Here is a 25,824-nt window from a genome sequence, read left to right as displayed (position 1 = left end):
TTCCTTGGTATTACGTGCCAAAACCACGATATGATTACGAGGCACGCCGTAGTGGCACCGGATCAATTTCGACCACCTCGAGTTCTCCAACGTGCACCTAATGATAAGTACATACACGGGTGTTCTTGCATTTCGCCCCCATCAAATCGCTGCTGCCTCGTTCACCTCGCAGCGCTTTTGCTTAAATATACGAGTTCTTATTGTAGACGTGCCTTTGTCTTTCTTTACTTGTGAACACGCAATATCATCGCGCAACCAACGCCCTGGACGTCTACATATTCTTTTTCTTGCTCCCCAAAACGGCGCGCCGGCTAACGCTTGCCCATCCGAGCGCCTTCACGGTGCAACTGGTTTAAAGTGCGCGCCTTTTTCGTTCATTTCTCTTGCTTTGCATGTGCTGCCACGCTTCGGGGATACGTGGAATTTTTTTTTTTTTGAATGCACTGATGTCTCTCCGTCTTTTCTTCTTTTTTTTTTTGCTTTCCAAAGCGGCGCGGCGGCTCCAGTTGCGCATCAGAACGCGCGCACGCGGTCTGGCTGGTTTCGGTTTCGTCCTTTGGGTGGTTTTCGCTTCTTGCGCCCGCAAAGCTGATGGCTGTTTGGTTTCTAATCTCTCAAAGGGTGACCGCTTGTTACTCTCTCGTTTATTGCTCCCCGCGGGGCGATTACATCTGTTTCCGTGCGGCGCTAAATTACGCAAACGACGCCGCCGTGATCGCGTTTCCTGTTTTGGCGTCTCCGAAAAATTTACTGCGCCTTGTTGGCGATAAGACGAAGGATTACTGTAGCTTTTTCATTCCGTACGGCCGCACAACCATAAGAGTTTTCTTCCGTGCGCTCACTGACGCAGTTCGCTTACGTATGGAAGCGCTCGCCGGTTGCTCTGCTGCCGGCGAGTCGAGATGAGATTCTTCCGATGCGCACTATTCCCCGAGTGCCGAATCAGAATCTGATTCATTGGATTTCGGTTTGTCAGATTAGGATTTTCTGACGAGTTCAGACTCGTCAGAAAAAAACTTTTTTTTTTAGGATTTTGCCTGATTTTACTACGAATAAACCATGTGTATGTAACAACAAAAATGATTTTTTGTCAGTTTACGGTCACGAAAACAAATTTGGCAATTTTTTCCTTAAATATAATAGTCTGAAGAACTTATTTCAGCAATAAAAAAATTACACATTTTTGGACTGGATTTCGCGAAAAAATTCGACCCTCAATGGATTAAACATTCAATCCCAAGTAGGCCAAACAGCCGTGTTGCTGGAATTTTTTGTCTTCAAGCTTTTATCTTCCCCTGGACTTCTGCCCTTCTTGGAAATCTTGACTAGGCAACTCAGCAGAAGCACCATGGGGATTATTTGTTAAATATATATGCTAATGTCTCTGTGTGCATGTGGCTCAAAATAAATATTCTGGAATATGCACAATTTTTATGTGCTTTATAGAGCTCGAGAAACTTGGTTTAACCAGGTTCAACCATGGCAAACTTTTTCTGCCCATGACAGTGCATCTGCTTACAAGAAATATATTGCCTACAACCAAGGTACTTTTGTGTCAGCTGCAGCTTTGTTATGACATTTTACATACATACTACCTAAAAGTTTTAAGTTTTGACCAACACGTATTTGTATTCATAACAACCTGAAACATGTTTTCACACTCACTTGTAGAGTTAATAAAAAGGTGAATATCTGATATACCTACTTGGCAACTTCTACAGCAAAGGCACACACACTGTGTTTGCAGCAGTGAGGAGTACGGGTGTGAATCGAGAATAATTTTGCTTTATTGAAACATACAGTACCGAAATCACTGTCTCTGCCTAAAACATACATACAAGTGCAGTAGCAATTCAGGAAAGTTGAGAATTGTGTGATTACACAATACTGTAAAAACGAGAAAAAGAAAAAAAGATGGTAGGATAGATTGTGTGCAACAAATTTAAGGCGTAGCCACATCATTGCAATACACATTCCACATTGCGAGCGTGCCACCAACGAAGTTCTGCGAGGTTGATTACTTTGGGTGTCACAAAATTAGTAGTTGCATTGTAAAACAAGATTCCTCGCTATGAACCTGACAATGTGAACCATTCCTTTTGCACTTCTGTCATAGCTGCTAGTCAGCCATGTCGTTCTTCACTGTTTTGCAGGAGCCAATACTTACAAACTGTCAATTGACGGGCAATGGAGCTTTCTGCTCGGCGAATGCTGACGTGCCATACATCATGCAAAGAGAATAAAATTTGATGCCGGCACGAGTCGGTGCTATCTGCGCTGAGCAACTCGAATACAGCAGGTTGGAAGCAACATGAACTTCCTGCTGGAACTGAGTCATGTTCATTCTGCATCACAATGAAGCAGGTCGTTGCAGTGAGAAGTTCGAGCCGCGCGAAGAGAAAAACATCTCCTTGAAAACGGACTGAGTCCTACAGACATGGATCAAGGAATTATACCGGCCGAAAACAGACGAACACAGGAAAGGGTGAAGGAGACGGGAAAGCGGCTAGACTACCTTCCTGTATCCTTCACCCTTTCCTGTGTTCGTCTGTTTTCGGCTGGTATAATTCCTTGATGCAACGCACCAACTAGCCCAACAACGAGTTCTACTAGAACCTACAGACATGGCTCCAGGTCTTATTCTTCAAGCAGGCATTCTGCATTCATAGGTGCCACTCCCTCACCCTCCTCCCTTCTTTGAGGAACGTAGATTGTAGGCTACGAGTCCACACATCCCATGGCAGCAAAAAATCCATGCCAAGAACATTCCTGCAGCTGTTCACAATCCCACATTTCAACTACACTGCGCATCACATGAGCAGCTGGAAGGAACGTCTATTTACACATCTACAGACTCTATATATTTTCAAAAATCAATACTTCAGTTTCTTATTTATTCACTTGTCCAGTACGTGAAAAAAATAAAGGCTCATATTGCACCACAAATATTGCCAAAGGGAAGGCATCTTGCCACGTGCACAGTCGAGAGGGGAAGTTCCATTGAAACGGAAATTGATGAAAAATGTCGCTCTCAGGCGCAAGGTTCTAGCGGCTACTGTTTGGTGCTGTCACGGGCAGAGGGGTGAGCACGGGTTCGTACGGAAGGCTCCCAAGGCAGCAGCGACACGTTTGGCGTGCGCAAATGCCCGAGGGAAGCTGCCGGGCTTATTGGTGGTCCCCATGGTTTCCAGACTGCTGTAGAGCGTCCCATCAGGGCCTGTCTCAGAGCCTGCGGTAGGTGCACAGGTGCCGCTTGCAACTCGGACAGTGGTGATCCACATCCTGGCACTCGGGAATGCAGCAGGGAATCAGGCAGCAACCCAGCCAACAGCTGCACATGCACAGAGACAAATGCGAGTCAGTTTCAGCACTATTTCAGGAAGCGTGCCATGAAACGTACGGATCATGTACCGTATTTCACTGCATAATGATCGCATCCCTGAATACTGTCATCAAAATTTGATTTTCTTTCTCCCTCGCATAATTACCGCACCCTGAACTTGGGAGCACGACACCCATGAAGTATTTCAGGCTCCTGCAAGCAAATGCATGGCCTTCAAAATCTGCATTCAACTATCTGCTATTCGGATACGGTACCTATAACGTAATTTACAAATAGATTTTGGTACACGCAGTTAGCAAAAGAAAAGGCCTTCAAGATCGGTGTTTCTTGCACAGGGCTGTCAATGAAGGAAGGGAATTTTGAGGGCTCGTTTCTTTCTTTGATACAACCTTAATGAAAACCAACATACAATGGAGCCAAGGAAGGTATAGGGGACGTTAATTGTACTGCTTCAAGTGTATTGTAGTAATTGTGATGAAGCTGTTAAGAAAGTAAAGTGGACGAGAAGACAACTTGCCGCCGGGAGGGACTGAACCTGCAACATTTGGATTACGCGCCCGATGTTCTGACCAATTGAGCTACGGCGGCGGTCGTGCCCTCGACCGCTTTATAGGTATTTATGTGCATGAAACCTGGGAGTGTTAGTCAGCGCCGCTCGTAGCCGTGACGGCGAGGGTGGAACACTCTTTTTGCCAAATGGCGTCACGTAGCACGTGAATCTTTAACGAGCGGACAGCTGACCAATAGGCCCTCGCATTATACCTGGAGGCATCAAGTCTGCCGGAACGAGACCCTCGCAAGGAATGAAGGAAGGAAGGGAATTCTGAGGGCTCGTTCTTTGTTTGACACAACCGCTGTGAAGCATTTAGCTGTCGAAGGGGCAAGGCGGTCTCGCACTGTGCCAACCATGCTAATACAGCAGGACGTAAATGGTTTCTCCTTGGTGACGCCAATGCATCCGGCGATAATTAGATGAAAATCGCCAAAAGTTATCGCTTGCCAGGTGTGACAGCCGATGTGTACACCGGTCGCAGTGCCACTAGATTAATAAGTTATGGTATGGAAGGTGCTCAAAAAAACGCTCTGTGCTGATTGGGACTGACTAAAATGCCCCATGCAACGTTGCACAATTTTTTTCTATCGTAAGAACTGACAAATTTATGTGGGACTGTGACAATGCCCCCAGCGATGACACTGCCGGCCCCAACAACAAATGTTGAGACGACGGCAGCGAGGACTCCGAATAAAAGTGAGGGCTCCATTATAGAATGATGGAAAAATAAAAGGGCAATGTACTGTTCATGCAGTGCCTTCATAATGTGTGCATTTGCTCAAGTTTTACTTGAGGTAATGTTCATGATAGCTGTCATAATAATTCTAGCTTGCAAATCTTTAAGGTTCTCAGTGCACAATTTTTTTTCTTTTTTCACGGATTATTATTTTTTGGCAGTGCCTCGACTTCAGCTCATATGGCCACCCTGTTTGTGGATATGTTATCTGCAAGCACTCCAACTTCCCACAGAAGTCGGCCAGCCGCACGGTTCACGGCTGAAACGAATGCTGCTGGCATCAACTATAAAAATAGGACTTCAATAAAGTAAGACAAGAACTATGACTTCAAGAAAGTAAAACAAACAGCGTCAAGTACTTCCAAAGCTCCTGATCAGTAACGTGAGGAAATAACCATTAAAAAAGCCACAGCGACTTTTTGAATGACTATTTCTTGAGTTGCCAAATTTTTATGTTCATATTAACATTGTTTCGTGTCACAGCATATTATAATATGCTCTGACACGAAACAATGTCACAGACACTGTATACAGTGATAAAAAATAGTTTTGATTACACAGATATACTTGAACTGTTCTACTTCCTCGTTTAGGAGATAAGAAAATATTGCAAGGACAAATATCTTGCCAAAAGCTGCCAAAAAATAAATTATCGTAATTAACATCTCATCATTCTGTGTCAATCCCCACCCCAACCCTCGCCATGTTCAGTGCAAAAAAAGGAACACGAAAACACAAGGAAGTGCACGACACAAGCACTGTCTAACAACTGAAATTTTAATGGAAGAAACGTGTCATATATAAGCACAAAAAAACAAACAAAAAAAGAACAGAAAACAAAAAACCCCAAAAACCAAACAGAAAAACTTTTTTTCTGTTTGGTTTTCGGGGTTTTTTGTTTTCTGTCTTTTTTGTTTGTTTGTTTTGTGCTTATATATGACATGTTTCTTCCATTAAAATTTCAGTTGTTAGACAGCGCTTGTGTCGTGCACTTCCTTGTGTTTTCGTGTTCCTTTTTTTGCGCTGAACATGGCAAGTACGTTCCAACTAGCCCAATTTGCCACCTTACCCACCCCAACCCCCTACCTCAGTCAGCATCAGTAGTAAATTCATTATCACCCTCTGATTAATAATTATGACACCACAGCGACAGCAACCTCAAATTTCAAATGCTGTGTTCTGTATTAAATTACACGTCATGGCTGCCTTGTACATGTGCATTCATTTTTCAAACAGGATGGTTGCATGTGCATCAATAGTTCACTGCAGCACACAAGGAAACCTGCATGTTTACATGTTCACATCCTACTTTTGGCAACTCTCTCGCATTTCTTTCATGTCTTCAGTCACAACAGTCGAGTGACTGTGAGAAACAACTTAGCGATACGATATAAATGCCGAAACCTGTGAGGCTGCATAATTTGCTCTGAGCCTGCATCAAGACAACATCTCGGCTGCCTTTGTGAAAAAGAGAAGACTGCAAGTGGTCGAAATGTGTTGCCAAGTGACGAACATGCAAAACTGCAGTTGTGGCCTGTTGATGGGTAAAGCTTGTTACTGTAACTTTAATTACCATTACCTGTCACAACTGCATGAATAGCTCTGCTACAAAGACTCAATGCTACGCCACAAGCTGCACTGCCATTCATCTTGCAGAGCTAGAGCGTGCGTAGAACATTGAATCATGTGCCAACGGCTTGCGGCACGCGTAAACTTGCAAGCTTGCCCAAAAGCTCCACACACAGACACCGATGACTAACTGTGACAAATGCTGCATTTGCCGCATAAATAAAATCGCAGTTTTATTCATCGCAGCCAAGTGATAAACAGTCGTGGGCGTGTTCTATGAACTTGCACGAAACAGGCACCTATGAGTGGCGACAGCAAGATATGCGCATTGCATGGTCTTCCCGTGGTTGGCGATGTTTCCAAGTGCAGTCTCACACTATGATAGTAAGTCAGTTTGACGCTAGCATGCAGGGAGAAATTGAAGTGCCTTTCACTTCGCTTGTGAATGACCACCTCGGCCACCTTGCATTAAATCGAAATAAAAAGCCCCTGCCATATGGCACGAGTACCGTATATTGCCGATTATAAGTCGACTCCCCCCCCAACTTGCAACCCTTTCTAGGGGAAAAAAAAAGTTGACTCCGAACACAGCCTCATGCTGCGGCCATAGCTCACCAATAAGTTGTTCAGAAGAGGGAGTGATGCAAAGAAACATTTATTTGCCCGTGAAACATTGCTTACGACTCGTCGTCGCTTGAGAGAAGGACGCAGTCACAGTCATTGCCATCGTGTGAGCCACTGCTGCTGCTCGCCGTCGCAACGGGTGCTGGTGGTCGTGAACCCAATCTCCAACCGCCTCCTCAACGACAGGGTACCGTCCAGACTTCGGTCCGCGAAAGGAACGGTGTGTAGCAGCGCACGCGAAGATCTTGGTCCTTTCTTTTCTCCATTCCCTCACGCACTTTTCCGACACATCAAATTTGCGCCCTGCTTCAACAGTGCTTTCCGACTCTGCGTAGAGGACCGCTTGCGTCTTGAAAGCAGCGCTGTACTGTTGCCGGCGTAGCGGTGGCATTTTGGCGTCCGTTTGGCAGCGTCGCAAATCACGCACACCACTGCTCGCAAGCGAAGCGAAATGCAGAAATGGCGAACAGGCGTGAGTGCAAAAAGACGCGAAGATGCTTGTGGGCGCATGTGAGTGGTCATGTTGTTTAGTTTCCCGCGAAGTGTTGCCACCCCACACGGACGCCGATGGTTTGTCAACGAATCGTTTCTGTTGTATGAAAACAAAACTGCAGGGCACATCGCAAGGTAAATTCCTCTTTATTCATAGACCATCGTTCGCCCTCTATCAAAGGTTTGAAATGCTGCTTTCGAGACCGTGTTTCCCAAGCAGTTCGCATTAATACCGCGTGGCAGTGATTTTTAAACGCACTCCGTAGCTTCGCCTCGCGTGGTTTTGCTATAGTTTCGCGATCGTCGTGACAGAATGCAAAAACGTCCGGGTCCGGAAGCGGCGCGTGCGCATTGGGAGATAGCTGTTGCCGCGACTCCGCTGCCTCTGCGGCTGATGTTATCGATGCGTCGAATAGCAGGAAATCCGAGGACGATGACCTTTCGTCGGACCCCAGAGATAAGTCGACATTAAGATTCCGCGTATAGGTTGACTCCGATTATAGGTCGACCCCCGAACAATGGAAGGTCATTTTATGAAAAAAAAAAAAACAAAAAAAAACGTCGACTTATCGACGTAGATTATAGGTTTAACCCCGAACTATGGAAGGTCATTTTATGAAAAAAAACGTCGACTTAGCATCCGCAATATACTATATTTTTGACAAGATACGATGAGTAAAAAGAAGCGTAGGCATTAGGACTACGATACCGTGAAGCCTTTTTCTTTTCGAATGTGTGGACCTGACTGGATGGCAGATACAGTATGTACTCGTGGAGGGGGAATTTCGAAAACAAAATTCAAAAAGTCCCGCCAGAAAAGTGTAGTTAGTTAAATTGCAGCTAGATGGCGCTGCCAGCTTTTCCGCTTCCGCGGACTCCCTACATGGGCGAGCAATGAAAGAATGATGCAATTAGGCCTCCAAAACACCGTCAGCGAAATCATTGAAGCGCAACGAGCTGCGCAATGGTGGAGGCTGTCATGCACGCAACAAGGGCACTACATCTTGCAACTGATGAATCTTCCGCCCCTCACAGGGACCACAAAGAGAGTGAAAATAGTAAAAGCGATAAGGAACAAACTGATAATTCAACCGCTGCCAAAGAACATGGGAGAGCACAACAAAGAACGCCGACGCACGCGCGCTGAGTCCCTATGGAAGACTCTGGCAGACAAACCGGCCGCGTATGTGGACGCCTCCCCTATAGGACACGACAAATACGCGATAGCTGCTGTGGACGGAACGGGAAGAATCCTGAGTACCGAGGAAATCACAGCTACGTCTGTCCTGGAGGCGGAGGAGGCCGCCATCGCCATGGCAACGGCTATCGAAGGGACACTCTTCATCGTGTCTGACTCCATGTCAGCGATTAGAAGCTTTAAGTCAGGACAAGTGAGCGAAACCGCGGCAAGAAAACTCCAAGAGCCAGCGGTGAGCATTAGGCTTCTCTGGGTCCCCAGCCATGAGGGAAACCCCAGCAACGAAGCTGCCCACCTCGCAGCCCGCGCAAATACAAACCGGGCAGAGGTGCAGCTTCATCCGGCAAACCCTGAAGAGGCATCAACAAGTTATGGAGATCGCCTCCGTCAACAAAGAGAGGAGCGACAAATCTATCCTCCTCCATGTGGAGGCCTAGAAAGACACCAGGCCGTGGCCTTGCGCAGAGTTCAAACGCGCAGTGTGCTCAGCCCCAGGAGACTGGCGGCCATCCTGAGGGATGACAGCATCTCGTCGTGTACGTATTGCGGCCTAGCTCAGGCGGGACAGGACCACATTCTATGGGGATGCGACCGCCACCCGCCCCCTAAAGAGCTCCTGCAACTGCCCCCCTCACCCGAAGAGTGGGAAAAAACGTTGCGATGTCCAGAGCAGGCCACTCAGTCCAGGCTGGCGGAATGGACGGCGACAGCCGCGGCCCCTTGGGCCCCGACCTAGCATCCCCCCATGTCCTGGCTCCCTTTCCCCCTTCCCTACTACTCAATAAAGTTGTTTCCTCCTCCCTCCTCCTCGACGGGGCCATTATTGCTTTGTGTGGCGCATTGTTGGCATTGTGTGGGTAGCTTGGCAGTGTTTCTTCAGATCGGTGTTGTCGGTGTCACTTTGTCTGTAGTAGTGAGCCCTGTTTGAGCCATCGCAGGTGAGGGACGATGGGCCGGCACTTGAGATCTTTCACTGCAGCCTTTAAACTGCAAGTGATTGAATATGCCAAGGAGCACGGCAAGCGAGAAGCTGGACGCAAATTTGACGTCGATGAGAAGCGCGTGCTTTACTGGATGAAACAGAAAGATGCCCTCGCCGCTACCAACAGGAGCCGAAAGGCATTTCGCGGAAAGAAGTGCAAGTACCCGGAACTCGAAGGCGAACTTGTCAAATATGTCATCGACACTCGAAGGGACAGCTACGCCATCTCAACTGACATGATCCGCGTGAAAGCCCTGGCCATCGCTCGCCACATGGAAATACCCCAGGCACAATTCAAGGCAAGTCGGGGGTGGGCTACGCGGTTTATGAACCCTAACCAGCTCTCCATCCACCGCCGAACAACGCTTTGTCAAAGGCTTCCAAGTGAGTACGAAAGCCATGTGATTAAGTTCCATCGCTTTGTAAACGGTCTCAGGAGGGAGCATGAGTACCACCTCTCCCAAATTGGGAATGCGGACCAGACTCCTGTGTGGTTTGATGCACCAGAAAGCACCACAGTGGATTTAAAAGGTGCGAAAAGTGTGTCTGTGCGCACGACCGGCACAGAACGTCAAAGATGCACTGCGATGCTGTGCATCACGGCAGATGGCAGAAAACTCCCGCCGTACGTCGTACGAGGCGAGCTCTTCCGAGAACGAGGACAGCGATAACGAAATGGAATCGTAACAAAAACATTCCTGGAATGTCATTTGCGACTCTCTTACACTCTGCTACTGTCGCAGAACCAGTACAGACCTTTGGTTAGCTGTCATCGGCCTGATTCGTGTAAGTGCCACACCAAGCAAAAATTTCGAAAAAAAAAAAGTGCGGCCCTTACGCAAGTATATACGGTATCCTTTCATGTTGCGCACCTATCACAGGAATTTACTTAACAGGTTCATTACCTAAAGGCTCAAACAGTGATTGTGATCGCTCTTAGAGAAATAAAATCGGAAAACAATCATGTGATTTATTTTTTTCAATGGTTCCAGCGGTGCTTCTACTCCTATTGTAATCAAACAAAACTGTTATCACTTTCGTTAGTTTGAACTTCATGTAGTTCAAACTCAGCAGGCATCGCTGTGAAATTAAAATTAATGAGCTTTTACCATACCTAACCTAGGTGGGGGACGAGAGCAGTGTGGAGTATACACTCACCCAAAAAGGACACATGCGCCTGACAGCAGCCAGGTGAGAAGGCCTGGACGCGTCGATGTGGCTGTCAGCACCTGTGCGCCGCAGTTGGGGCACGTCAGCTGCACTGGGTAAGGCCCCCATTCGGCCACGTTGACCACCACGGTGGGCACAGCCGTGCCCTGTGGGAGCCACGCTGCATAGGGCGCTGGGCCGCCAGGAGGAGCACCGCCCGGGGGAGGAGCTGACGCTGCGAATCCTGGCGGCGGCGGGGGCTGCGTGCCCGGTGGAGGAAAGCCGGGGGCTGCGCATTCGTCAGCACAGTGTGAAATCTCACAATTTACACGCGAGAGAAAAGTTGCTGCTTCCATATTAGCAATTTACCCTTTCACGCTACCAAGAGCACTATTCTTGCAACAAGAACACAAGCAAGCAAAAAAGATGGGTGGTGCCACGACCTTGAAACTTTCAAACGATCTCATTGTGACATCATAGATTTTGACAACACCTGCGAGGGCCTACATAATTCTTTATCAGTAAGAATGAATTATACTTCTGCACTTCTGCAACGCGCTTGTTACCGGTTGCGCGGCGATCGTGTTCTTGCTTTCATTTGTGAATCGATAGGAGATATTTCGCATTTCACTGAATGAAGCGGGAAGTAGAAATAGACGGTCTATGCGAATGAAACACGGGGACCCGTGAGAGGGGGGTCTTGAGCGCAGCAGCCATCATACATATACGGTTATGCTTTAAAACATGCAGTAATATTTTACCGAATATGCTTGATTATGTATTTTCGAGCACAAATGACGGCTACCTCAGAATCACACACATATGAGCGCATATGGGGCCAAATCAACATACGTTCCAAAATAGTTTAAGAGATTCTGACATCAGTACAGGTGCTCTGCCATCAAATGCGCCGATTTAGTGCACTTGCATTGCATGTACTGCATTGTCATTGCCTACTTTATGTCAAATTTTTGGAATATACTCAGCACGGAAAAGGCCGGCCAATGAAACAAAATGGCCCCTCAGTTATTGGCATCGACTAGGACATAAAACCATCGACGTCGCTTTTAAAATGACGAGTGACGTAATAGATATGGCGTCTGTTCAGAGACTTACAAACGTGATGTGACGAAACCTTAAGAGTTGAACTTGAAAGAAAAATGTATGTGGAGTGTGCAGAATTTCACATGCCTTCAAACAGGGCGTACGAGGGGACAAGAGAACGAACTTGCAGGCAAAGAAAGATTCAGTCTTAAAATAAAAAACAGAAAGCTGCTAGAGTTAATCACTTTTGAAGTAAAATGTATTTTACTATCTTCATTCACCATATCAGACCAGAAGTAGTATCTTTGTGACACAATTGAAGTAAATAAATACTTTACCAGTTCGATCCATGAAAAAAGAAGTACAAGTCTTACACTGGACTGATATCTCATGACATCAGGAAGTGCAATGCTGGCACTCGCCCACGGTAAACGCGCATGGGTGACCACACGCAGCAGCGTCGACACGAAAACCGCAGCGACTGGAAGAACACGCTACGCACAACAAAGAACCTGAGGGTCAACCCCGCTACGCATGCCACTCGGTAGTTTTTTCTAAGCGACAGGAGCACCAGAACACACGGCCTAGCTAGTAGAAGCAGCACGCTCAGGCATGGCAGCACATTTTTGCGGGTCATGCATATTTACAATGGTGCAGAGGAGATTATGGCGGCACCATGGTAGCCTTCATTACAAAGGTGCACAGAAAAAACATGTTTGGGTGTGTCTATGTGTTCTGCAAATGTCTTATTTTCTTTGTATTCCTAGCACTGCTTGGAAAATCATAATATCAACGCAGCCTTTTTCCCTCACTGAAGTTAATGTGGGCATCAAAATTCTTGCTTTTGAGGCTGTTTTGGAGCAGTTCAGTGCAATTTTTGCCATTTTTACGCATTTCGGAGCAGCTTGGCGCAGAAAAACGGAACCTTATCGAAAATGCACAATATGTGCAGCTGTCTCACCCCTGAGCGAACCTTTATATAGCCCAAAACATGCGCGAAAACACACTCTGCTGCCGAACAACAAGCATGTGCGAGTTCCACACCACTTGAATGAAGGAAGGACCATTCCCACCTTTTATTTTGTCCAGTAGTGATTGCATTTTTCATTCAACTAAGCTGCGTGGCTTTTCAAGATGTTATGCAGTAATTTTCGAGGAACACGGAGAAAGTGATGGCATATGTAACAGTGCCCGTACAGCGGCGCGGACTCTTGAACCGGAAGTTGCTGCAGACTGCCGCCGCAGCCCACAATCCTTTGCGAGAGTCAGGATTTTGCCATCCAGCTATTCTTATGTGAACGCTCAATGTCTAAATAAGATATGTGAGCCCCATCCGAACTAAAAAAAAAAAAGAAATGGAATGATTCAGAATTTCAGACCTCTTATGTTACTACGCTGCATTTGAAACATCACCTTTCTAAATGGCTCTTTTTTGTTATTATTATTACAGATCACTTTGCACAAGTAAGACAGCAGACATTCCAGTTCATTGCACAGCTTGCCCATTTGACCACATCTGTCCCGGGCTAACTGTCCATTACACACACACACAAAAAAAATGTCAGTGTTAGAAACAAAATGCAAGGTTTATGCAAGGTTCATTCCAGCTGTATAATACATGTCTAGAACAAAATGAAGCTGCTGAATAGGGCTGCCGAGGTATGCAGCCGAGAAAGGGCGATTTCAGGAGGGACAAGGGAATGTTCGCCTCTTCCGTAACTGATGCCTGTGCATAGCTGCCAAGCTAAATTTAGGACTGACACATGACACACATTACGGTGCATTCGCAAGTGAAATTGCCATCACATGCCAGTCTGCACTGTTGCACAAAAAATGGTTGTGGAACTCCACTAAACAGCTTCAACACAAAAAGTGGATAAGATGTCATGTGCCGCCATAGCTTCATTGATATAATGCCACATAGGTAACAAATAAATTGTAGGCTTGGCTCACTTTGGAAAGTAATTGCCTCTTCTCTCACTTCAACTTTCCTCTTCCTATGTCAAGAAGAGTATTAGAAAACTTAGCCTCATGCATAATTTTACATTTAATGTAGAATGATTTATGCCTAACTGTCTGTTGACTTCGTGTGGTCCTCATCAAGTTTCAGCACATTGTCTCCCATTCATTTTATGACTTTATTGAAGGTGGATATCCCGACTTCAGAACTGGCCGTGTGAAAGCGCAAAGGTTGAAACAATGTGAGAGCTTGTTTTTAATCAAAAACTTGCAAATGAAGGCCTTCATCTCTAAACACAAATATTCTTTTGTCTCTCATAGTTGAATAAACTTGTCTATAGTCACCAAGCTGTACTGGCTACACTAAAGAACATCAGTTTCATTAAAAAAAAAAGAGCTACAAATATTGCCTAAAGAGCTTTGTACGGTTTAAGATCAGTACATCACTTTTCTTTCGCAATATGTTTGACCACATCTAGTTTCAATATTTCCCTATGTTTATATGTAAATCTAGATGCCCCAGTTATAGAAAAAACATGGCTGGTTCCCCCTTCATAGGAAATGGTACAACACGAAAGTGAAACGTGTTCCCAGGGGTAGTTGAGCATTTATGGTGCATTGTTTCGCCACAAGCGCGAAGGAACGAATGCTATAGCAACAAATTGTAATGTTACGCGAAGAACGGCAAGCAGCTCAAAACTTGCAGTGCGCTTTAAAGCAGAAAAAACGCAGGAAAATGACATACACAGGTCGAGCGCGAGCTAATCACAACCGTCACTTTGTGTGTGAGCAGCGCGCTCCTTTCGGAAACGCAGCCGCTGCAGTGAGCGAAGTGACCTTCGTGCTCTCTGTAACGCCAACGGAAATTTGCAATAAAAGCATAAGACGCACTAACTGCCCCCATCGCGAGATAAGCGCACACGCACGAGAGACACCCTGTGTAGAGGCATGCTTGCATCACAACGTGAGGGGCGACGACTTTAAAGCACGCCCTGTGCTCTTCACGCCATCTCGCTCGTGATAACAAGAAGACACAGAAGCCACTGAGCTCAGAGTACCACCAACGGTAAATGGTGTATATAAATAGCTCGCCGTTAGTAACGTGAAGAGCGTATGTTCTGTGGCCAAGTGGTTTGGTGCCGCGCGCTGCGGAGCGAGGGGTCGTAGGTTCAACTCCCGGGAACGGAACTTTTTCTTCTAGATTTTTTTCTTTGCTATCTGTTAGTGCATATTGTACGTCATATCCGTGACGGAAATACGTCAGTGGAGCAGTGGTGGACCCCGGCATAAAACACTTTCGTGTTAAAAAGGAGACCCATTCCCCTCCCCTTTTCAACTTCTCAACAAGGGAGGGAAGAGGGAATCATAGGCATTGAAATAAGTAGCAGTGCGAGATTGCCCCCTGAATGATTAGTGCAGTGTGTTCACTTAGTTTTTATCTTTCGTGTTTCTGTCGCACTTCAGGTTTTAATAATGAATCCACATGTTTGGTCTTTAAGTCTTAAGTCAGTACTTGTTTCAAGTGTTTGACATTGTAATTTTCACATTTCACTTCATTTGTGCATGTGCACTTTGTTTGTGAGAAATTAAAAATCAAATGAAGATACGTAGACAAACATGACAAGTTATTGAAACTAGTGCTGAAATAATGCAGACAAGAACAATGTCAAAGATGAGCGCCTGTCCTAGTCATCTCTTGTCTGCATCACTTCAGTGCTGAGGTCTCAATAATTGCTTCAAGACTAGCCCAGGAAAGTCTGTGCTCCTGTACACACGCGAGTAAAGATGAATGGCAAAGGAGGCACCAGCAGTGTGCAGTGATTACTCACTGGGTTGGAAGCCTTGCATGGAGGCCTGGTAAGATGGTGGCGGCTCAGCATAGCCAGGGGGTGGCACTTTCATTGGCTCTCCTGCCATTGCCTGCATTGCACGGCACACAACAAAGCCATGAGACGTCAAGACGCTGCTACGGAAAACACCGCTGGCCAGTCATGTAAGGCAACTTTCGTCAAATAAAAGTCAGGACTCAGGAGCATGCGAAATTAGACTAGCATACTGCTTAAAGGGAGGGAGGTTGCTTAGCAAGTACTTGAGAGTTTGCCTGGAGCACGCCCAGCATGCAGCTCCATGTGTATATGATACTGCTTAGGGCCCTGCAACACTTTTCTAAGCAATAACTGAATAACCGCCCTTTTGGACTTTACTGCCTCACAAATCCATTGCCACAATAATTTTCCAAATCCATCTAGTGCGAGCAGAGTTAGAGATTTTCTCTGCTTTAGTCCCTCCCTATGAGCACGCTGAAAGCTGGACAGGGTGTGATGACAAAGGGGCCAGAAGCTATGTCAGCGTGCATCATGACTATGAGCATGTTATCTTTTTTTTTTGTCTCTCTGAATGCGTCAACTCACTCTTGGGGTGCTCACGCACGCTAGCCTTGCTACTACGCAATCAGATTTTTTCACGATGCCACAGTGCATGCAGCCTAGTGGAAAAATCGCGTAACGCCTCTTGATCTGGGAGGATTTCGTTCTGGCAACACCAGTTGTGCCGGCCTCTACCGAAACCCTACCAAAACGGCAGAAGGCAGCACAGGAAAATGAAAATAGGCGGATTCTAGCAAGTGTGGCGGCACCCCATAGCAGCCACAGGAATACTCAAATCAGCCAAGGGCTGTGTCCTTCCCTCCGTTGATGTAGTCAGGCATGTCAGTGATATAATTTGCCAAGAGAAGAGCGAGCAATTTCTAGCTGCCTTTTGAAGAAAGCAATTGTAAATTCCCAGTTGCATGGAGTCCACAGGAGCCTTGACCACTGATTGGCAGTGTTTTCTGACTATGCTAAAAAGTGTTGCAGGGCCCCCTCAATGATTTAGTTAACGGTTATTGCCAGACATATATTGTGACATAAACATAACAGTCTTAATGGCATTAAGAGGAAGCTTTAGGTTTAGATCATCAACAACATTCACAGCTTCGTTGCATTTTCGATCGAGGCGAGAATGCTAGGCCCGTGTAGTTAGGTTTAGGTGCACATTAAAGAAACCCCAGACGGTCAAAATTTCTAGAGCCCTCCACTATGGCCTACCTTATAATCCATAGCAAGGTTTTGGCACATAAAATCCCAAGTGTTATTACTAACATTTATAGCTTGTCTTTTATTGCATTAGCAATAGGACAGTCAGCACAGAAAATCATCTATTGAGTGAAAAATCTTCGACAAAGATTTTTCAAACCCATCAAGAGTAAGCGGATTTATTGTACAAAATGCGTGTTATCTCCTTTCGTCGCTACAAGTGCACTGGAGGCTACAAAGGAAAAGGAGATGGCAAGAGGGACAATGCGAGTCTCAAAAATTGCAATAAGACTTTGAGCAGTCTTTCTTCTTTTTTTCTTTTGACCACATTGGCCACTACGTGTTGTTCAGATGCTCAGAGTGCAGGCACATAGCAGCACCCCAAGGGGCCCACAGTACCTGCATGTCATTTGAGATGTACAGCCGCCCATTTTTTTTTAACCTGAACGCACGAGCATCGACCACCGAGTCGATAAGTGCCTTATGATGGAGCACAGCGGTGAAATAAGTGAGAATACAAGCATGCACATAGTGAACAGTCCGGTGCAGCTTTCGTCTGTCAAGCTGTTATGTGAAACAGACCCGGCCCCCCCTGCTTTTCTGTCCTTGCTTTATTTTGTCCCGTCTTTGGCTTGTAGTGGCAGATATCTTTTTTGCCTCGGGGAAGTGCTGCGTGAAACGCAGGAAAAAGAAAAAAAAAAGCTGATAAGCACATAGCATAATCAGCAGATGTACATCACACCCCATCCATCTCAGCGTAATTACTTGACCTTTTCTTTATCACTTGACAGCAGCATTCAGAAAGAAAAAAAGGGTGACGACAACGGTGCTTGAAAGAAGTGGGGTCGGTGTCCGGTTCCCAGAACAGCCTAGCAGAAGAAAGCTGCACAGGACTGCTCACTGTGCGCACAGGTGTATTCTCGTTCATTTCGCCGCTGCGCTCTGCTAGACGGCACTTATCATCTCAGCGGTCAACGCTCGTGCGTTCAGGTTTTAAAAAATGGGTGGCTGTACCTACATGACATGGCCTTTGAGATTGTAAACTGGTTCACCGTACACAGATTTAGCCGGTAGGTACCCATAGTGCCCACGTGCTCCCACCTGCTACGTAGTTTGCCAAGGAGGGAGCGAGAAATTTTCGGCTGTCTTTAACACAAAACTGTGAATTACCTGCCGCGTGTAGTGCAGTAAAATTTGGCTCACATGTTGCCAACTAAATTTACTGCAATGCCCCTTTAAACTGTGAATGTGGTGGTAGGACTGACAACTGGGCGAGTCGGTACGTCATTCTTCTGTTATCATGAGGATCTGTCTGTATAGGCCAGACCAGAAGGGGCACGGGTGTACGGTCAAGAAAGCATGAGGCATGTAGACGTGGCAATGTTCTACTGCATTGGTAACGCAATGCAAGAAGTGTGGACGTGCACCTCAGTTCAGCCAAACTAGCATCACTGCCAAACAACATGACCAGACAACTCGGGAGAGAGTTGAGGCACGGTGTATACACCATAAAAAAGATCCATGCATCAGCTTTTCATCTGTCACACTGCAGCACAAACAATTTTTGTATTTTAACAGGTAAATGTTTTTTCTTTTGTTTTAGTTTTGTGCAACCATGTGCAGGTACGCATATGTCTTGCACATCTGAATAAACTTTTGCTGAGAGTCAGCAGTTGTGTTTGTGTGTCATTCAGTGCTCTCGTCTGATCCTGTGGCGCACCGTTTCATAACACTGAATCTGGTGGCACTTCCTACTTTCCAAGATTTGTTTTATGGTTTTGAAATCAACACTGCAAGAAGCTAGGTGACCTTTGGAGCAGTGGCTATATAGCTACTTTGTAGCCATCCAGTAGATGCTGTAGTTCTCAAATCTAGGCATCCTTACTAATAATAATAATAATTTCTGGGGTTTTACCTGCCAAAACTACGAGAGGATTATGAGGCACGCCGTAGTAGAGGGCTTCGAAAATTCCGACCACTATGGGCTTTTTAACATGCACCTAAAGCTAAGTACACGGGCCTCTAGCATCTTGCCTCCATCGAAATGCGACCACCGTGACCAGGATCGAACCAGGCATCCCTCCTCTCATCTTGTGTAACACTAAGTACTAAACATGGATACAAATACGCATATGACACAAAGGAAGACTGTAGAGAAGGATGGAGGGCTCTCTGCTGACTTGGCAGTAATGAAATTACAGTAATTAAACTAGTAATTTCTGCTGCAATGAGTAGTGCAATGGATCACTTTTGCAGGGGTGGAACAGGGTACATGGGTTTGGGAGCAGGCAAAAGTGCCTTTTGTAGCAGGATTGGAGCATCCAGAAAGACAATTTTGGAGCAAGCTTGTAGCAGCCAGAAAGGCCTTTTGGAGCAAGTTCGGAGCAGTCACAGAGAATGTTCAGAGCAGATATAGACCCTTTTCACAGCGCTTGTGAAGCAACATTTGTCCAATGCTGCATTTGGCAAACAATAAGTTAAACTGTGCAATAGCCTTATTTAGCTATGTACAGCCGCCCATTTTTTTGCACCTGTCTTTGCTAGGCTGTTCTCGGAACCGGACACCATCCCTGCTTTTTTTTAACCACCATTAGTGTCATCCTTTTTTCTTTTCTGAACGCTGCCATCAAGTTATAAAGAAAAAGGCCATGTGGTCGCGCGTGAGATGGATGGTACCCATTCCCAGGATTTGGGGACATTTGTGCGTGGCGCCATCTATCGGCGGTAGCAACGGCGTCCTGCCATAACTGAATTGGAAATGGACGAAAAAAAATCATCTCTTGAAAAACGCAAGCTATCAAAAACGACTTGGGGTTCTATGGAGTAGAGATCTGCTGGAACGTTTTGGTAAAATTGCAGTATCGCACTACAAAGCATGTGGCTTCCCAAGACAATTGAACACTGCCCATTAGAAACACATTGGGGGCCCATTGTAAAATTTCAAACACTCTGGGAAGCCACGCGGTTTATAGGGTGACACTAATTTTAACAGAATGTTTAAATAAGTCTCTACTGTACAGAACCGGGAGTTGTTTACGATAGCGAACTTTTTTCGTCAGATATGATTTTCTTCGCTTATTTCCCATTCAGTTACCGCAGGCCACCGCAGTCCCCGACGAGAGATGGCGGTACGTGCGTATGTCCCCAAATCCTGGTCATGCATCCCATCCCATGATTATACTGCGTGCGTATCAGCATTTTTTTTTCTTTTTCCTGTGGTTCACACAGCACTTTCCCAAGGCAAAGAAAGATATCTGTCAGTACAAACAAAAAACAGGACAAGAAAGCGAGGACAAAAAAACCCGGTGGGGTTAAGTCCGTTTCACATAACAGCCTGGCAGATGAAAGCTGCACCAGACTGTTCACTGTGTGCATGCACATATTCTCGTTCATTTCCCCGCTGCACTCCGTCATACGGCACTTATCGGCTCGGTGGTCAATGCTCGCACATTCAGGTTAAAAGATGGGCGGCTGTACACACGTTCGTGTTGTCCTTTTCATTCCGTTTTATATAGTTAGTCTTGCAATGGCCACAGTTGTGCTAGGTAGTACAATGCCTGGAAAAAGATGCTCATATCCTGGAAGCTTTCTTCTAGGTTAAACTGCTCCAGAACTGCAAAACAATTCTGGCATTTTGTTATTGTGGTACTCTGCAATAGTGGACACAAAAGACCATTCCGCGCAGTAAAGTCTATATTTTTTTCATACAAAAGACACTTTGGTGCACACACGAAAAAAAAAAGACACCGCTTGGTCCCAACACATGTGAAACCTCCATCCTTTTTTTCTTTTATGCCATGGCACGTAGTACTTGTTGAGCCAACCTCCACAGCCGATCACAGCCTTGATGAAACCGAAACTATAACAGTTTCGATGAAACCAAAAACACGATATTTCAGCCACGTTTTGGGGCATAGGGCTTGATGGCTGTCGCACCATGCGGCTAAATTCGGGTGCTGTGGCACAGTACAGCTCAAATGGTGCAGGTGTTCCATTCCTGCTTTTGCAGGCTGGTAATTCAGCAATGTAATGAATTACTTCAAGCGTGTGACTTCAATACAATTACTCGTTCCTAATTACTTTTCACAAAATATGAAATGTCTGCTTCTCTTTATGGCGCAAAAGCTGACCAAGAAAGTAAACTAACAAATACGTACAAGTTAATCTGAGAGGTAAACCCCAAGCATGGGAAGTTCAACAAAGATTTCTGAGATTTCAGTCTATATGTGCTGTGAATGAAGTGTCAATGAGTTAGTGCATAAATGACAATCTTCGGTTAGAGTAATTTCATTACTTTTCAAAAGTAATTGTAATTTAATGTCATTGCTATTGGCCAGCTTCAATTTGTAATGTAACTTTTAAAAATGAGCAAGGCAATTAGTAACATCATTTAATAATTTTTAGGAGTAAGTTTTGCCCATCTCTGGCGATAAGTTTATGTCTATTGTATAACTTCCTGTAATGTGTACCCAGTTTCACTCAACACTGAACAATATGAAAAAAAAATTGAGCTATCACAATTTCCTGTTTTGTAAATTCTATGCTTCCTTTGTTCTCGGGATACAACAGTAGCTAAAGAAAAACAAACAAAAAGAAGAAATGTGCACAGGAATGCAAGCATCTGCTGTTCTGCGCCATAAGCTGTATCAGCTTCAGCTGATCCTGAGGCAATGCCTTTTTAAGGTGTCAATAACATATTTAACAAAACAATATGGTACATTTTTGTGGCATGCTGGCATAAATAGCCACAACACAACTTACTTGGCCCACATGCAAGGGCAGATACAAGATACAAAAAAAATTATGCGAGAGGGGGGGGGGGGTCAGGACATTCGGATTCTTATTCTCGACTTACCTGTGGCCATATGGGGCTTCATAGGTTGAAGCAATATACAGGGTAGTCAAAGTGAAGTTTTATGGTTGTATTAAATTAGGTGCTGAGAGGTACATGAAGGCCCCCTCTGCAAATAAGTTATGTTGCCAGGGGGACACAAAGTTAGATGACAATTATTGCTGTCAGCCGTCCAATTGACTAAAATGGAATAATGAAGTTTTACTGCCCGCTGAAAGCTTGAGCCAGTATTGTCTTTAAACAATTCCACTTGGCAGAATTCTAGCATGCCCGTACTCTGAGATATCCAACTGCACATTTTAAGTGTCCTTCACACGATCACGTGTATAAGAAAGCAAGGATCAGTGCAAAGCTCCTCCCTGATGGGATGCGGCTGTTGTGTGCAGTGTTTAGCTTGAAAATGAGTTGGTGTCAAAAGGCAAACATGATAACTGTTCCTCTTTCACGCTCAGCTGGCAAAATCCAAGTGGTACAGCGCGGGGTGGCGGACGGAGCATGCACCATCCTGTTAAAGGTGATCACCAAAAATTTATCGCCGGGCTTTTGTACGCTTTGAGATCGCACTAGGACATTATCTCATCAATGCTTTAGCTTCACTGCCATCTGCTTGTGCCACAGTGGAACCTCTGGAAGCAAGGATAATAAAATAAAACACATTAAGACCCGTTGTGCTGACACAGGTACTGCTGCTACAGGGACAAGGTGTTCTACCATCCCCGCTCCCCCTCCCCGAAAAAACAACTTGCGATGGCTGAAACGAATGGCAACGCATCATTAGCGATGCGACTGCATGCAGCTTGCTACCTACACCGTCCACTTCCAACTAAGCCAGCCTTGATAAACATGTTTTGGCACTTTCATGCAACGGCTTCAGTCTATCGTCAGAGACAGTCCAGGAAGACAATCATCAATGAAGACTTCAAATTTTCCATGCAAGTAATGCCAATGCGAGATCTCAGAATCTGAAAGATTGCCAGTGAGTGCAGACGAAGCTTTGGAACAGTTGCAAACGTGCTATGAAAGAATGCTATGAACTTTGCCATTGAAACCCGCTCAACATCGATGAAGAAAAGGACTTCCCACAAAGAGTAAATTGGACATATGAGGCTCAGTTTTACTAAAATGGCACTGCGAATGTTCACAACGTCCACTGCTGTTCACGAGAATATCCACCATAGACAAAGTTTGCCATAGTATAAATATGGTGTGGAATGGTTGAGGACAGGGCCACTGGACACCCCCCTTCCTCTCCCCCCCCCCCCTATTTTTTGGACAACAACAGAAAGAGGTACATGCAGGAAATGGTAAAAGTGCTGTTTTCGATCACTTTCTCTCCAATCTTTCCCTGAATGAGCAGCACCAGGTATGGTTCCAGCATGATGGAGCACGTTTCTCCAACCCTGTGAAGAGCTGGTTAACAGTCAATTTTCACAACAGCAGGTTGGCCATGCAGGAGCGATACTTTGGCTGCCAAGATACCCTGACCTTTCCCCCAGTTACTTTTTTTTGTGGCCTATGTTAACATATGAGTTCACGCAACACCGCCCACTGACGTCAATGATACGAAGAACAGGATAATATCTGCCTGTGCGAGCATCAGTGCAAAGCTCTTGTGCAGAGTAAGCGGGTCAACGCTAGAACAGTTTACGCTTTGCGCTGCCACGGAAGGAATGCGTTTCCATAAGCATGCCATGTCTCCATAAAAAGCGAGGTTTGAGCATGACCACAATGACATTAAATTAGCAGAACAGAACACTCATTAGCTCGGCTGAAACTGTTTTTGTTGTGCGTAGTGCTGCTGTTATTGTTCCTGATATCAGTCAAAATTACCACATTTAGAACTTAACGGTCACCTTATTTGTATGGCCCAGGCAAGGACAATGCCCATGTGTTTACAAATCAATATAAGCTATGGAAACAGCAGCACTACTTTACAATTCTGGTGTTTTTGTCTTTTTATATCATTGCTGTTTCTCTTTATTCATTAACATTCTTCCATAAACGCCCTTGTTTCACCTTTGTTTTTGTGTTGTTGCTTTTCCTAGCTATTCTGTAATATCGTTTATGAACGAATTCTTCTTGTTTCACACTGTAATTTGCACATAATATACCAGGAGGTCCCCTTGGGAGTTTCATAAGTTGTGGGAGCGCCACACGCAATTAACATCACTAGTCATGTTCACATGCATGTTAAGAAAGTGAATAAACATGAATAAAAATTGAGATGATTATGCTGCCATACGGTGAATCATTTTTGACAAGACTTGTGCAACATTTCATCAGGAGCAAAGGTATAAATGCAGTGCAACTTTTAACTGTCACATATCACAGTCAATGTTCAGTTGCATGCGATCTCGCATGTTCCTTAAAATTAACTGAATGATTTCTACTGAATCGACACGTATGGCAGCTACATAATGCCATTTTTTGCCAGACACACAGTGTTGAAGCATCGAAGGAGGAACATATCTCCTGTTTGAATGGTAGACATATTTCTACCCTGGCAGTACGCTTAACATGCTTTATATGTATATCATAGAAGTGAGGCAATACTGACATTTGGCCTATTTTTCGATGGCAACCAAGCAAGTTATTCAGGGTGCTAGCGAACGAATCCTTCTCACGATGGTAGCACATAAAACACCACCACAAGTGCTCGGCCAGATCATGAACTAGACTGATTAATCGCCATTATCTGCTGTTTGCCATGTTTTAAAAAAACGCTTCCTTTCTCAATTCCATCAGACCCTTCTCTGCTGTGCCATGGTGATCCCCAATGTGGTGAATCCCGATTCAGCGTGGCATTTAAGATGACTCATGGATACACCAAGGTAAAAGGACATGACTCCTTGCTCCTTAGTTTGTGGCAAACATTGTGTGCTGTGCTAACATGTGTAGCAGGTGACAGTGGTTTGCCTTTTACTATTTCAGTACCCTTCCTCACGCTGTCATCAATGAAAAGGGTTGCAGAAGAATCGAAACAAAGAAGCACAAGCCAAGAGTCACAGGTGTGCAGAGGGTAAGGCACGGCGAATAATGTCGCCGCAACAGCTGGCGTTAAGAACGTCTGGGCGGCTGATCAGTGCGGGCTGTTCGCCCTTGCATCATTGTTAAACGTCGCCCACACATAACGCGCCGAGGGGCGCGCAAAACAGCAGGAGGTGCAAAATTGCGGTAGACGTTGGGGCGTAAAGTGCGCTTGCGCTTCCTGAAGCACACGGACGCTTAACACGCATACTGCTGTACCGCTCTATAAACAAAAGCGCTAGTGGAAGAACGAGTCGGTTTGGCTGAGCCCTGTGCAGTTGGTTAACCGGCTGCTGCGTTCGAGATAGGTGCAACGTAGGCAACGTGGCTCACAGGCCGTATTTTATCGGCTTCCCGGACGCCTACGTCAGCTCGGAGATTGGACTTCCGCTAAGCAATCGCAGCAGACGCCACTCCCTAGCGCCATAGCCGCGTTTCTTCGGAGCCGCGAAGCTCTGATAATGGGTTCTACGCGAGACCTCCGTCTATATCCACTCGCGTACTAGCGCCCCACTCCTCGAAGGTCGATCTATCGCGGTTAAGCTGAGCGGCGAAACCTGTTTGGGCCGATGAGCGGCGCGGAGACGTAAACACACGTCAGGTCAAACAGACTATGAGTCATCGTGGCGGTGCACTGCGAGCGACACGAAAATCTGACAGCCAGCAGGTCAGTAGCCTGTTCATCGAAACGGAAAGGCAAAAGTGGGCCACGTGTTGACGCACACTGTAAGTCGCGCGATTCGGCTGAAAGCGAGCGAACTACCGGTGTCACCGCAACAAAACAACAACGAAAAGTGGTCAACTCAGAACACACGCGACTGTCCGTCACACAACCGCCGTTTTTCTCGAAAATCTGCACGGCTTTTACGCCAGCCGAAGACTCCGTGTAATACGCGCCAGGCGTCAAATCCTGTTTCACTCGTCATAGGCCCGTCGAGGAAGTATTTCAACCGTCCCGGAACCTTCGACTCAGGTTTCGGAATGACGGAGCGCAACTCTACGTTGCAACAGGGAGGCTTTCGAGCGGCCCAATTAGCGTGCAAAAAACCTCGAGATAAAGCGAAGTAAGGCACGGTCAATGCAAATCTTACCGGGATATTGTAGTGGAGCTTTCAGGCTGCTTCCCGAAAGGTTCACGCACGAATACCAAGCACTCGCTAACTCTTGCACGCGCACCTATCGTTGCCATTCATTGCCCAACACCCGAGCAAGGACTGCACAG

General features: G+C 45.7%; 1 protein-coding gene across 1 annotated transcript; it reads right to left on the bottom strand.

Annotated features, from left to right (window-relative positions):
- Positions 1 to 1,765: 1,765 nt before the first annotated feature.
- LOC119384007 (cell death-inducing p53-target protein 1) lies at positions 1,766 to 25,824 on the bottom strand. The gene is made up of 4 exons (XM_049412734.1): positions 25,694 to 25,824; positions 15,479 to 15,569; positions 10,656 to 10,935; positions 1,766 to 3,331 (listed from the first exon to the last, which is right to left on the bottom strand). The coding sequence occupies exons 2-4, from the start codon at positions 15,564 to 15,566 to the stop codon at positions 3,223 to 3,225; spliced, it is 477 nt and encodes a 158-aa protein (XP_049268691.1). The 5' UTR covers positions 15,567 to 15,569; positions 25,694 to 25,824; the 3' UTR covers positions 1,766 to 3,222.

This window comes from Rhipicephalus sanguineus, chromosome 2, assembly GCF_013339695.2.
Source record: "Rhipicephalus sanguineus isolate Rsan-2018 chromosome 2, BIME_Rsan_1.4, whole genome shotgun sequence".
NCBI lineage: Eukaryota > Metazoa > Arthropoda > Arachnida > Ixodida > Ixodidae > Rhipicephalus > Rhipicephalus sanguineus.
The sequence above is the reverse complement of the archived record's forward strand: the minus strand, read 5'-3'. Positions and strand labels throughout refer to the sequence as shown.

Excerpts from the sequence above, each read along its gene's own strand:
- LOC119384007 (XM_049412734.1), bottom strand. The coding sequence starts at position 15,566 with ATGGCAGGAGAGCCAATGAAAGTGCCACCCCCTGGCTATGCTGAGCCG. Across the intron at positions 10,936-15,478 it reads CATGCAAGGCTTCCAACCCA|CCCCCGGCTTTCCTCCACCG; the intron begins GTGAGTAATCAC and ends ACGAATGCGCAG. Across the intron at positions 3,332-10,655 it reads GGCGCATGTGTCCTTTTTGG|CTGTTGGCTGGGTTGCTGCC; the intron begins GTGAGTGTATAC and ends GTGCATGTGCAG.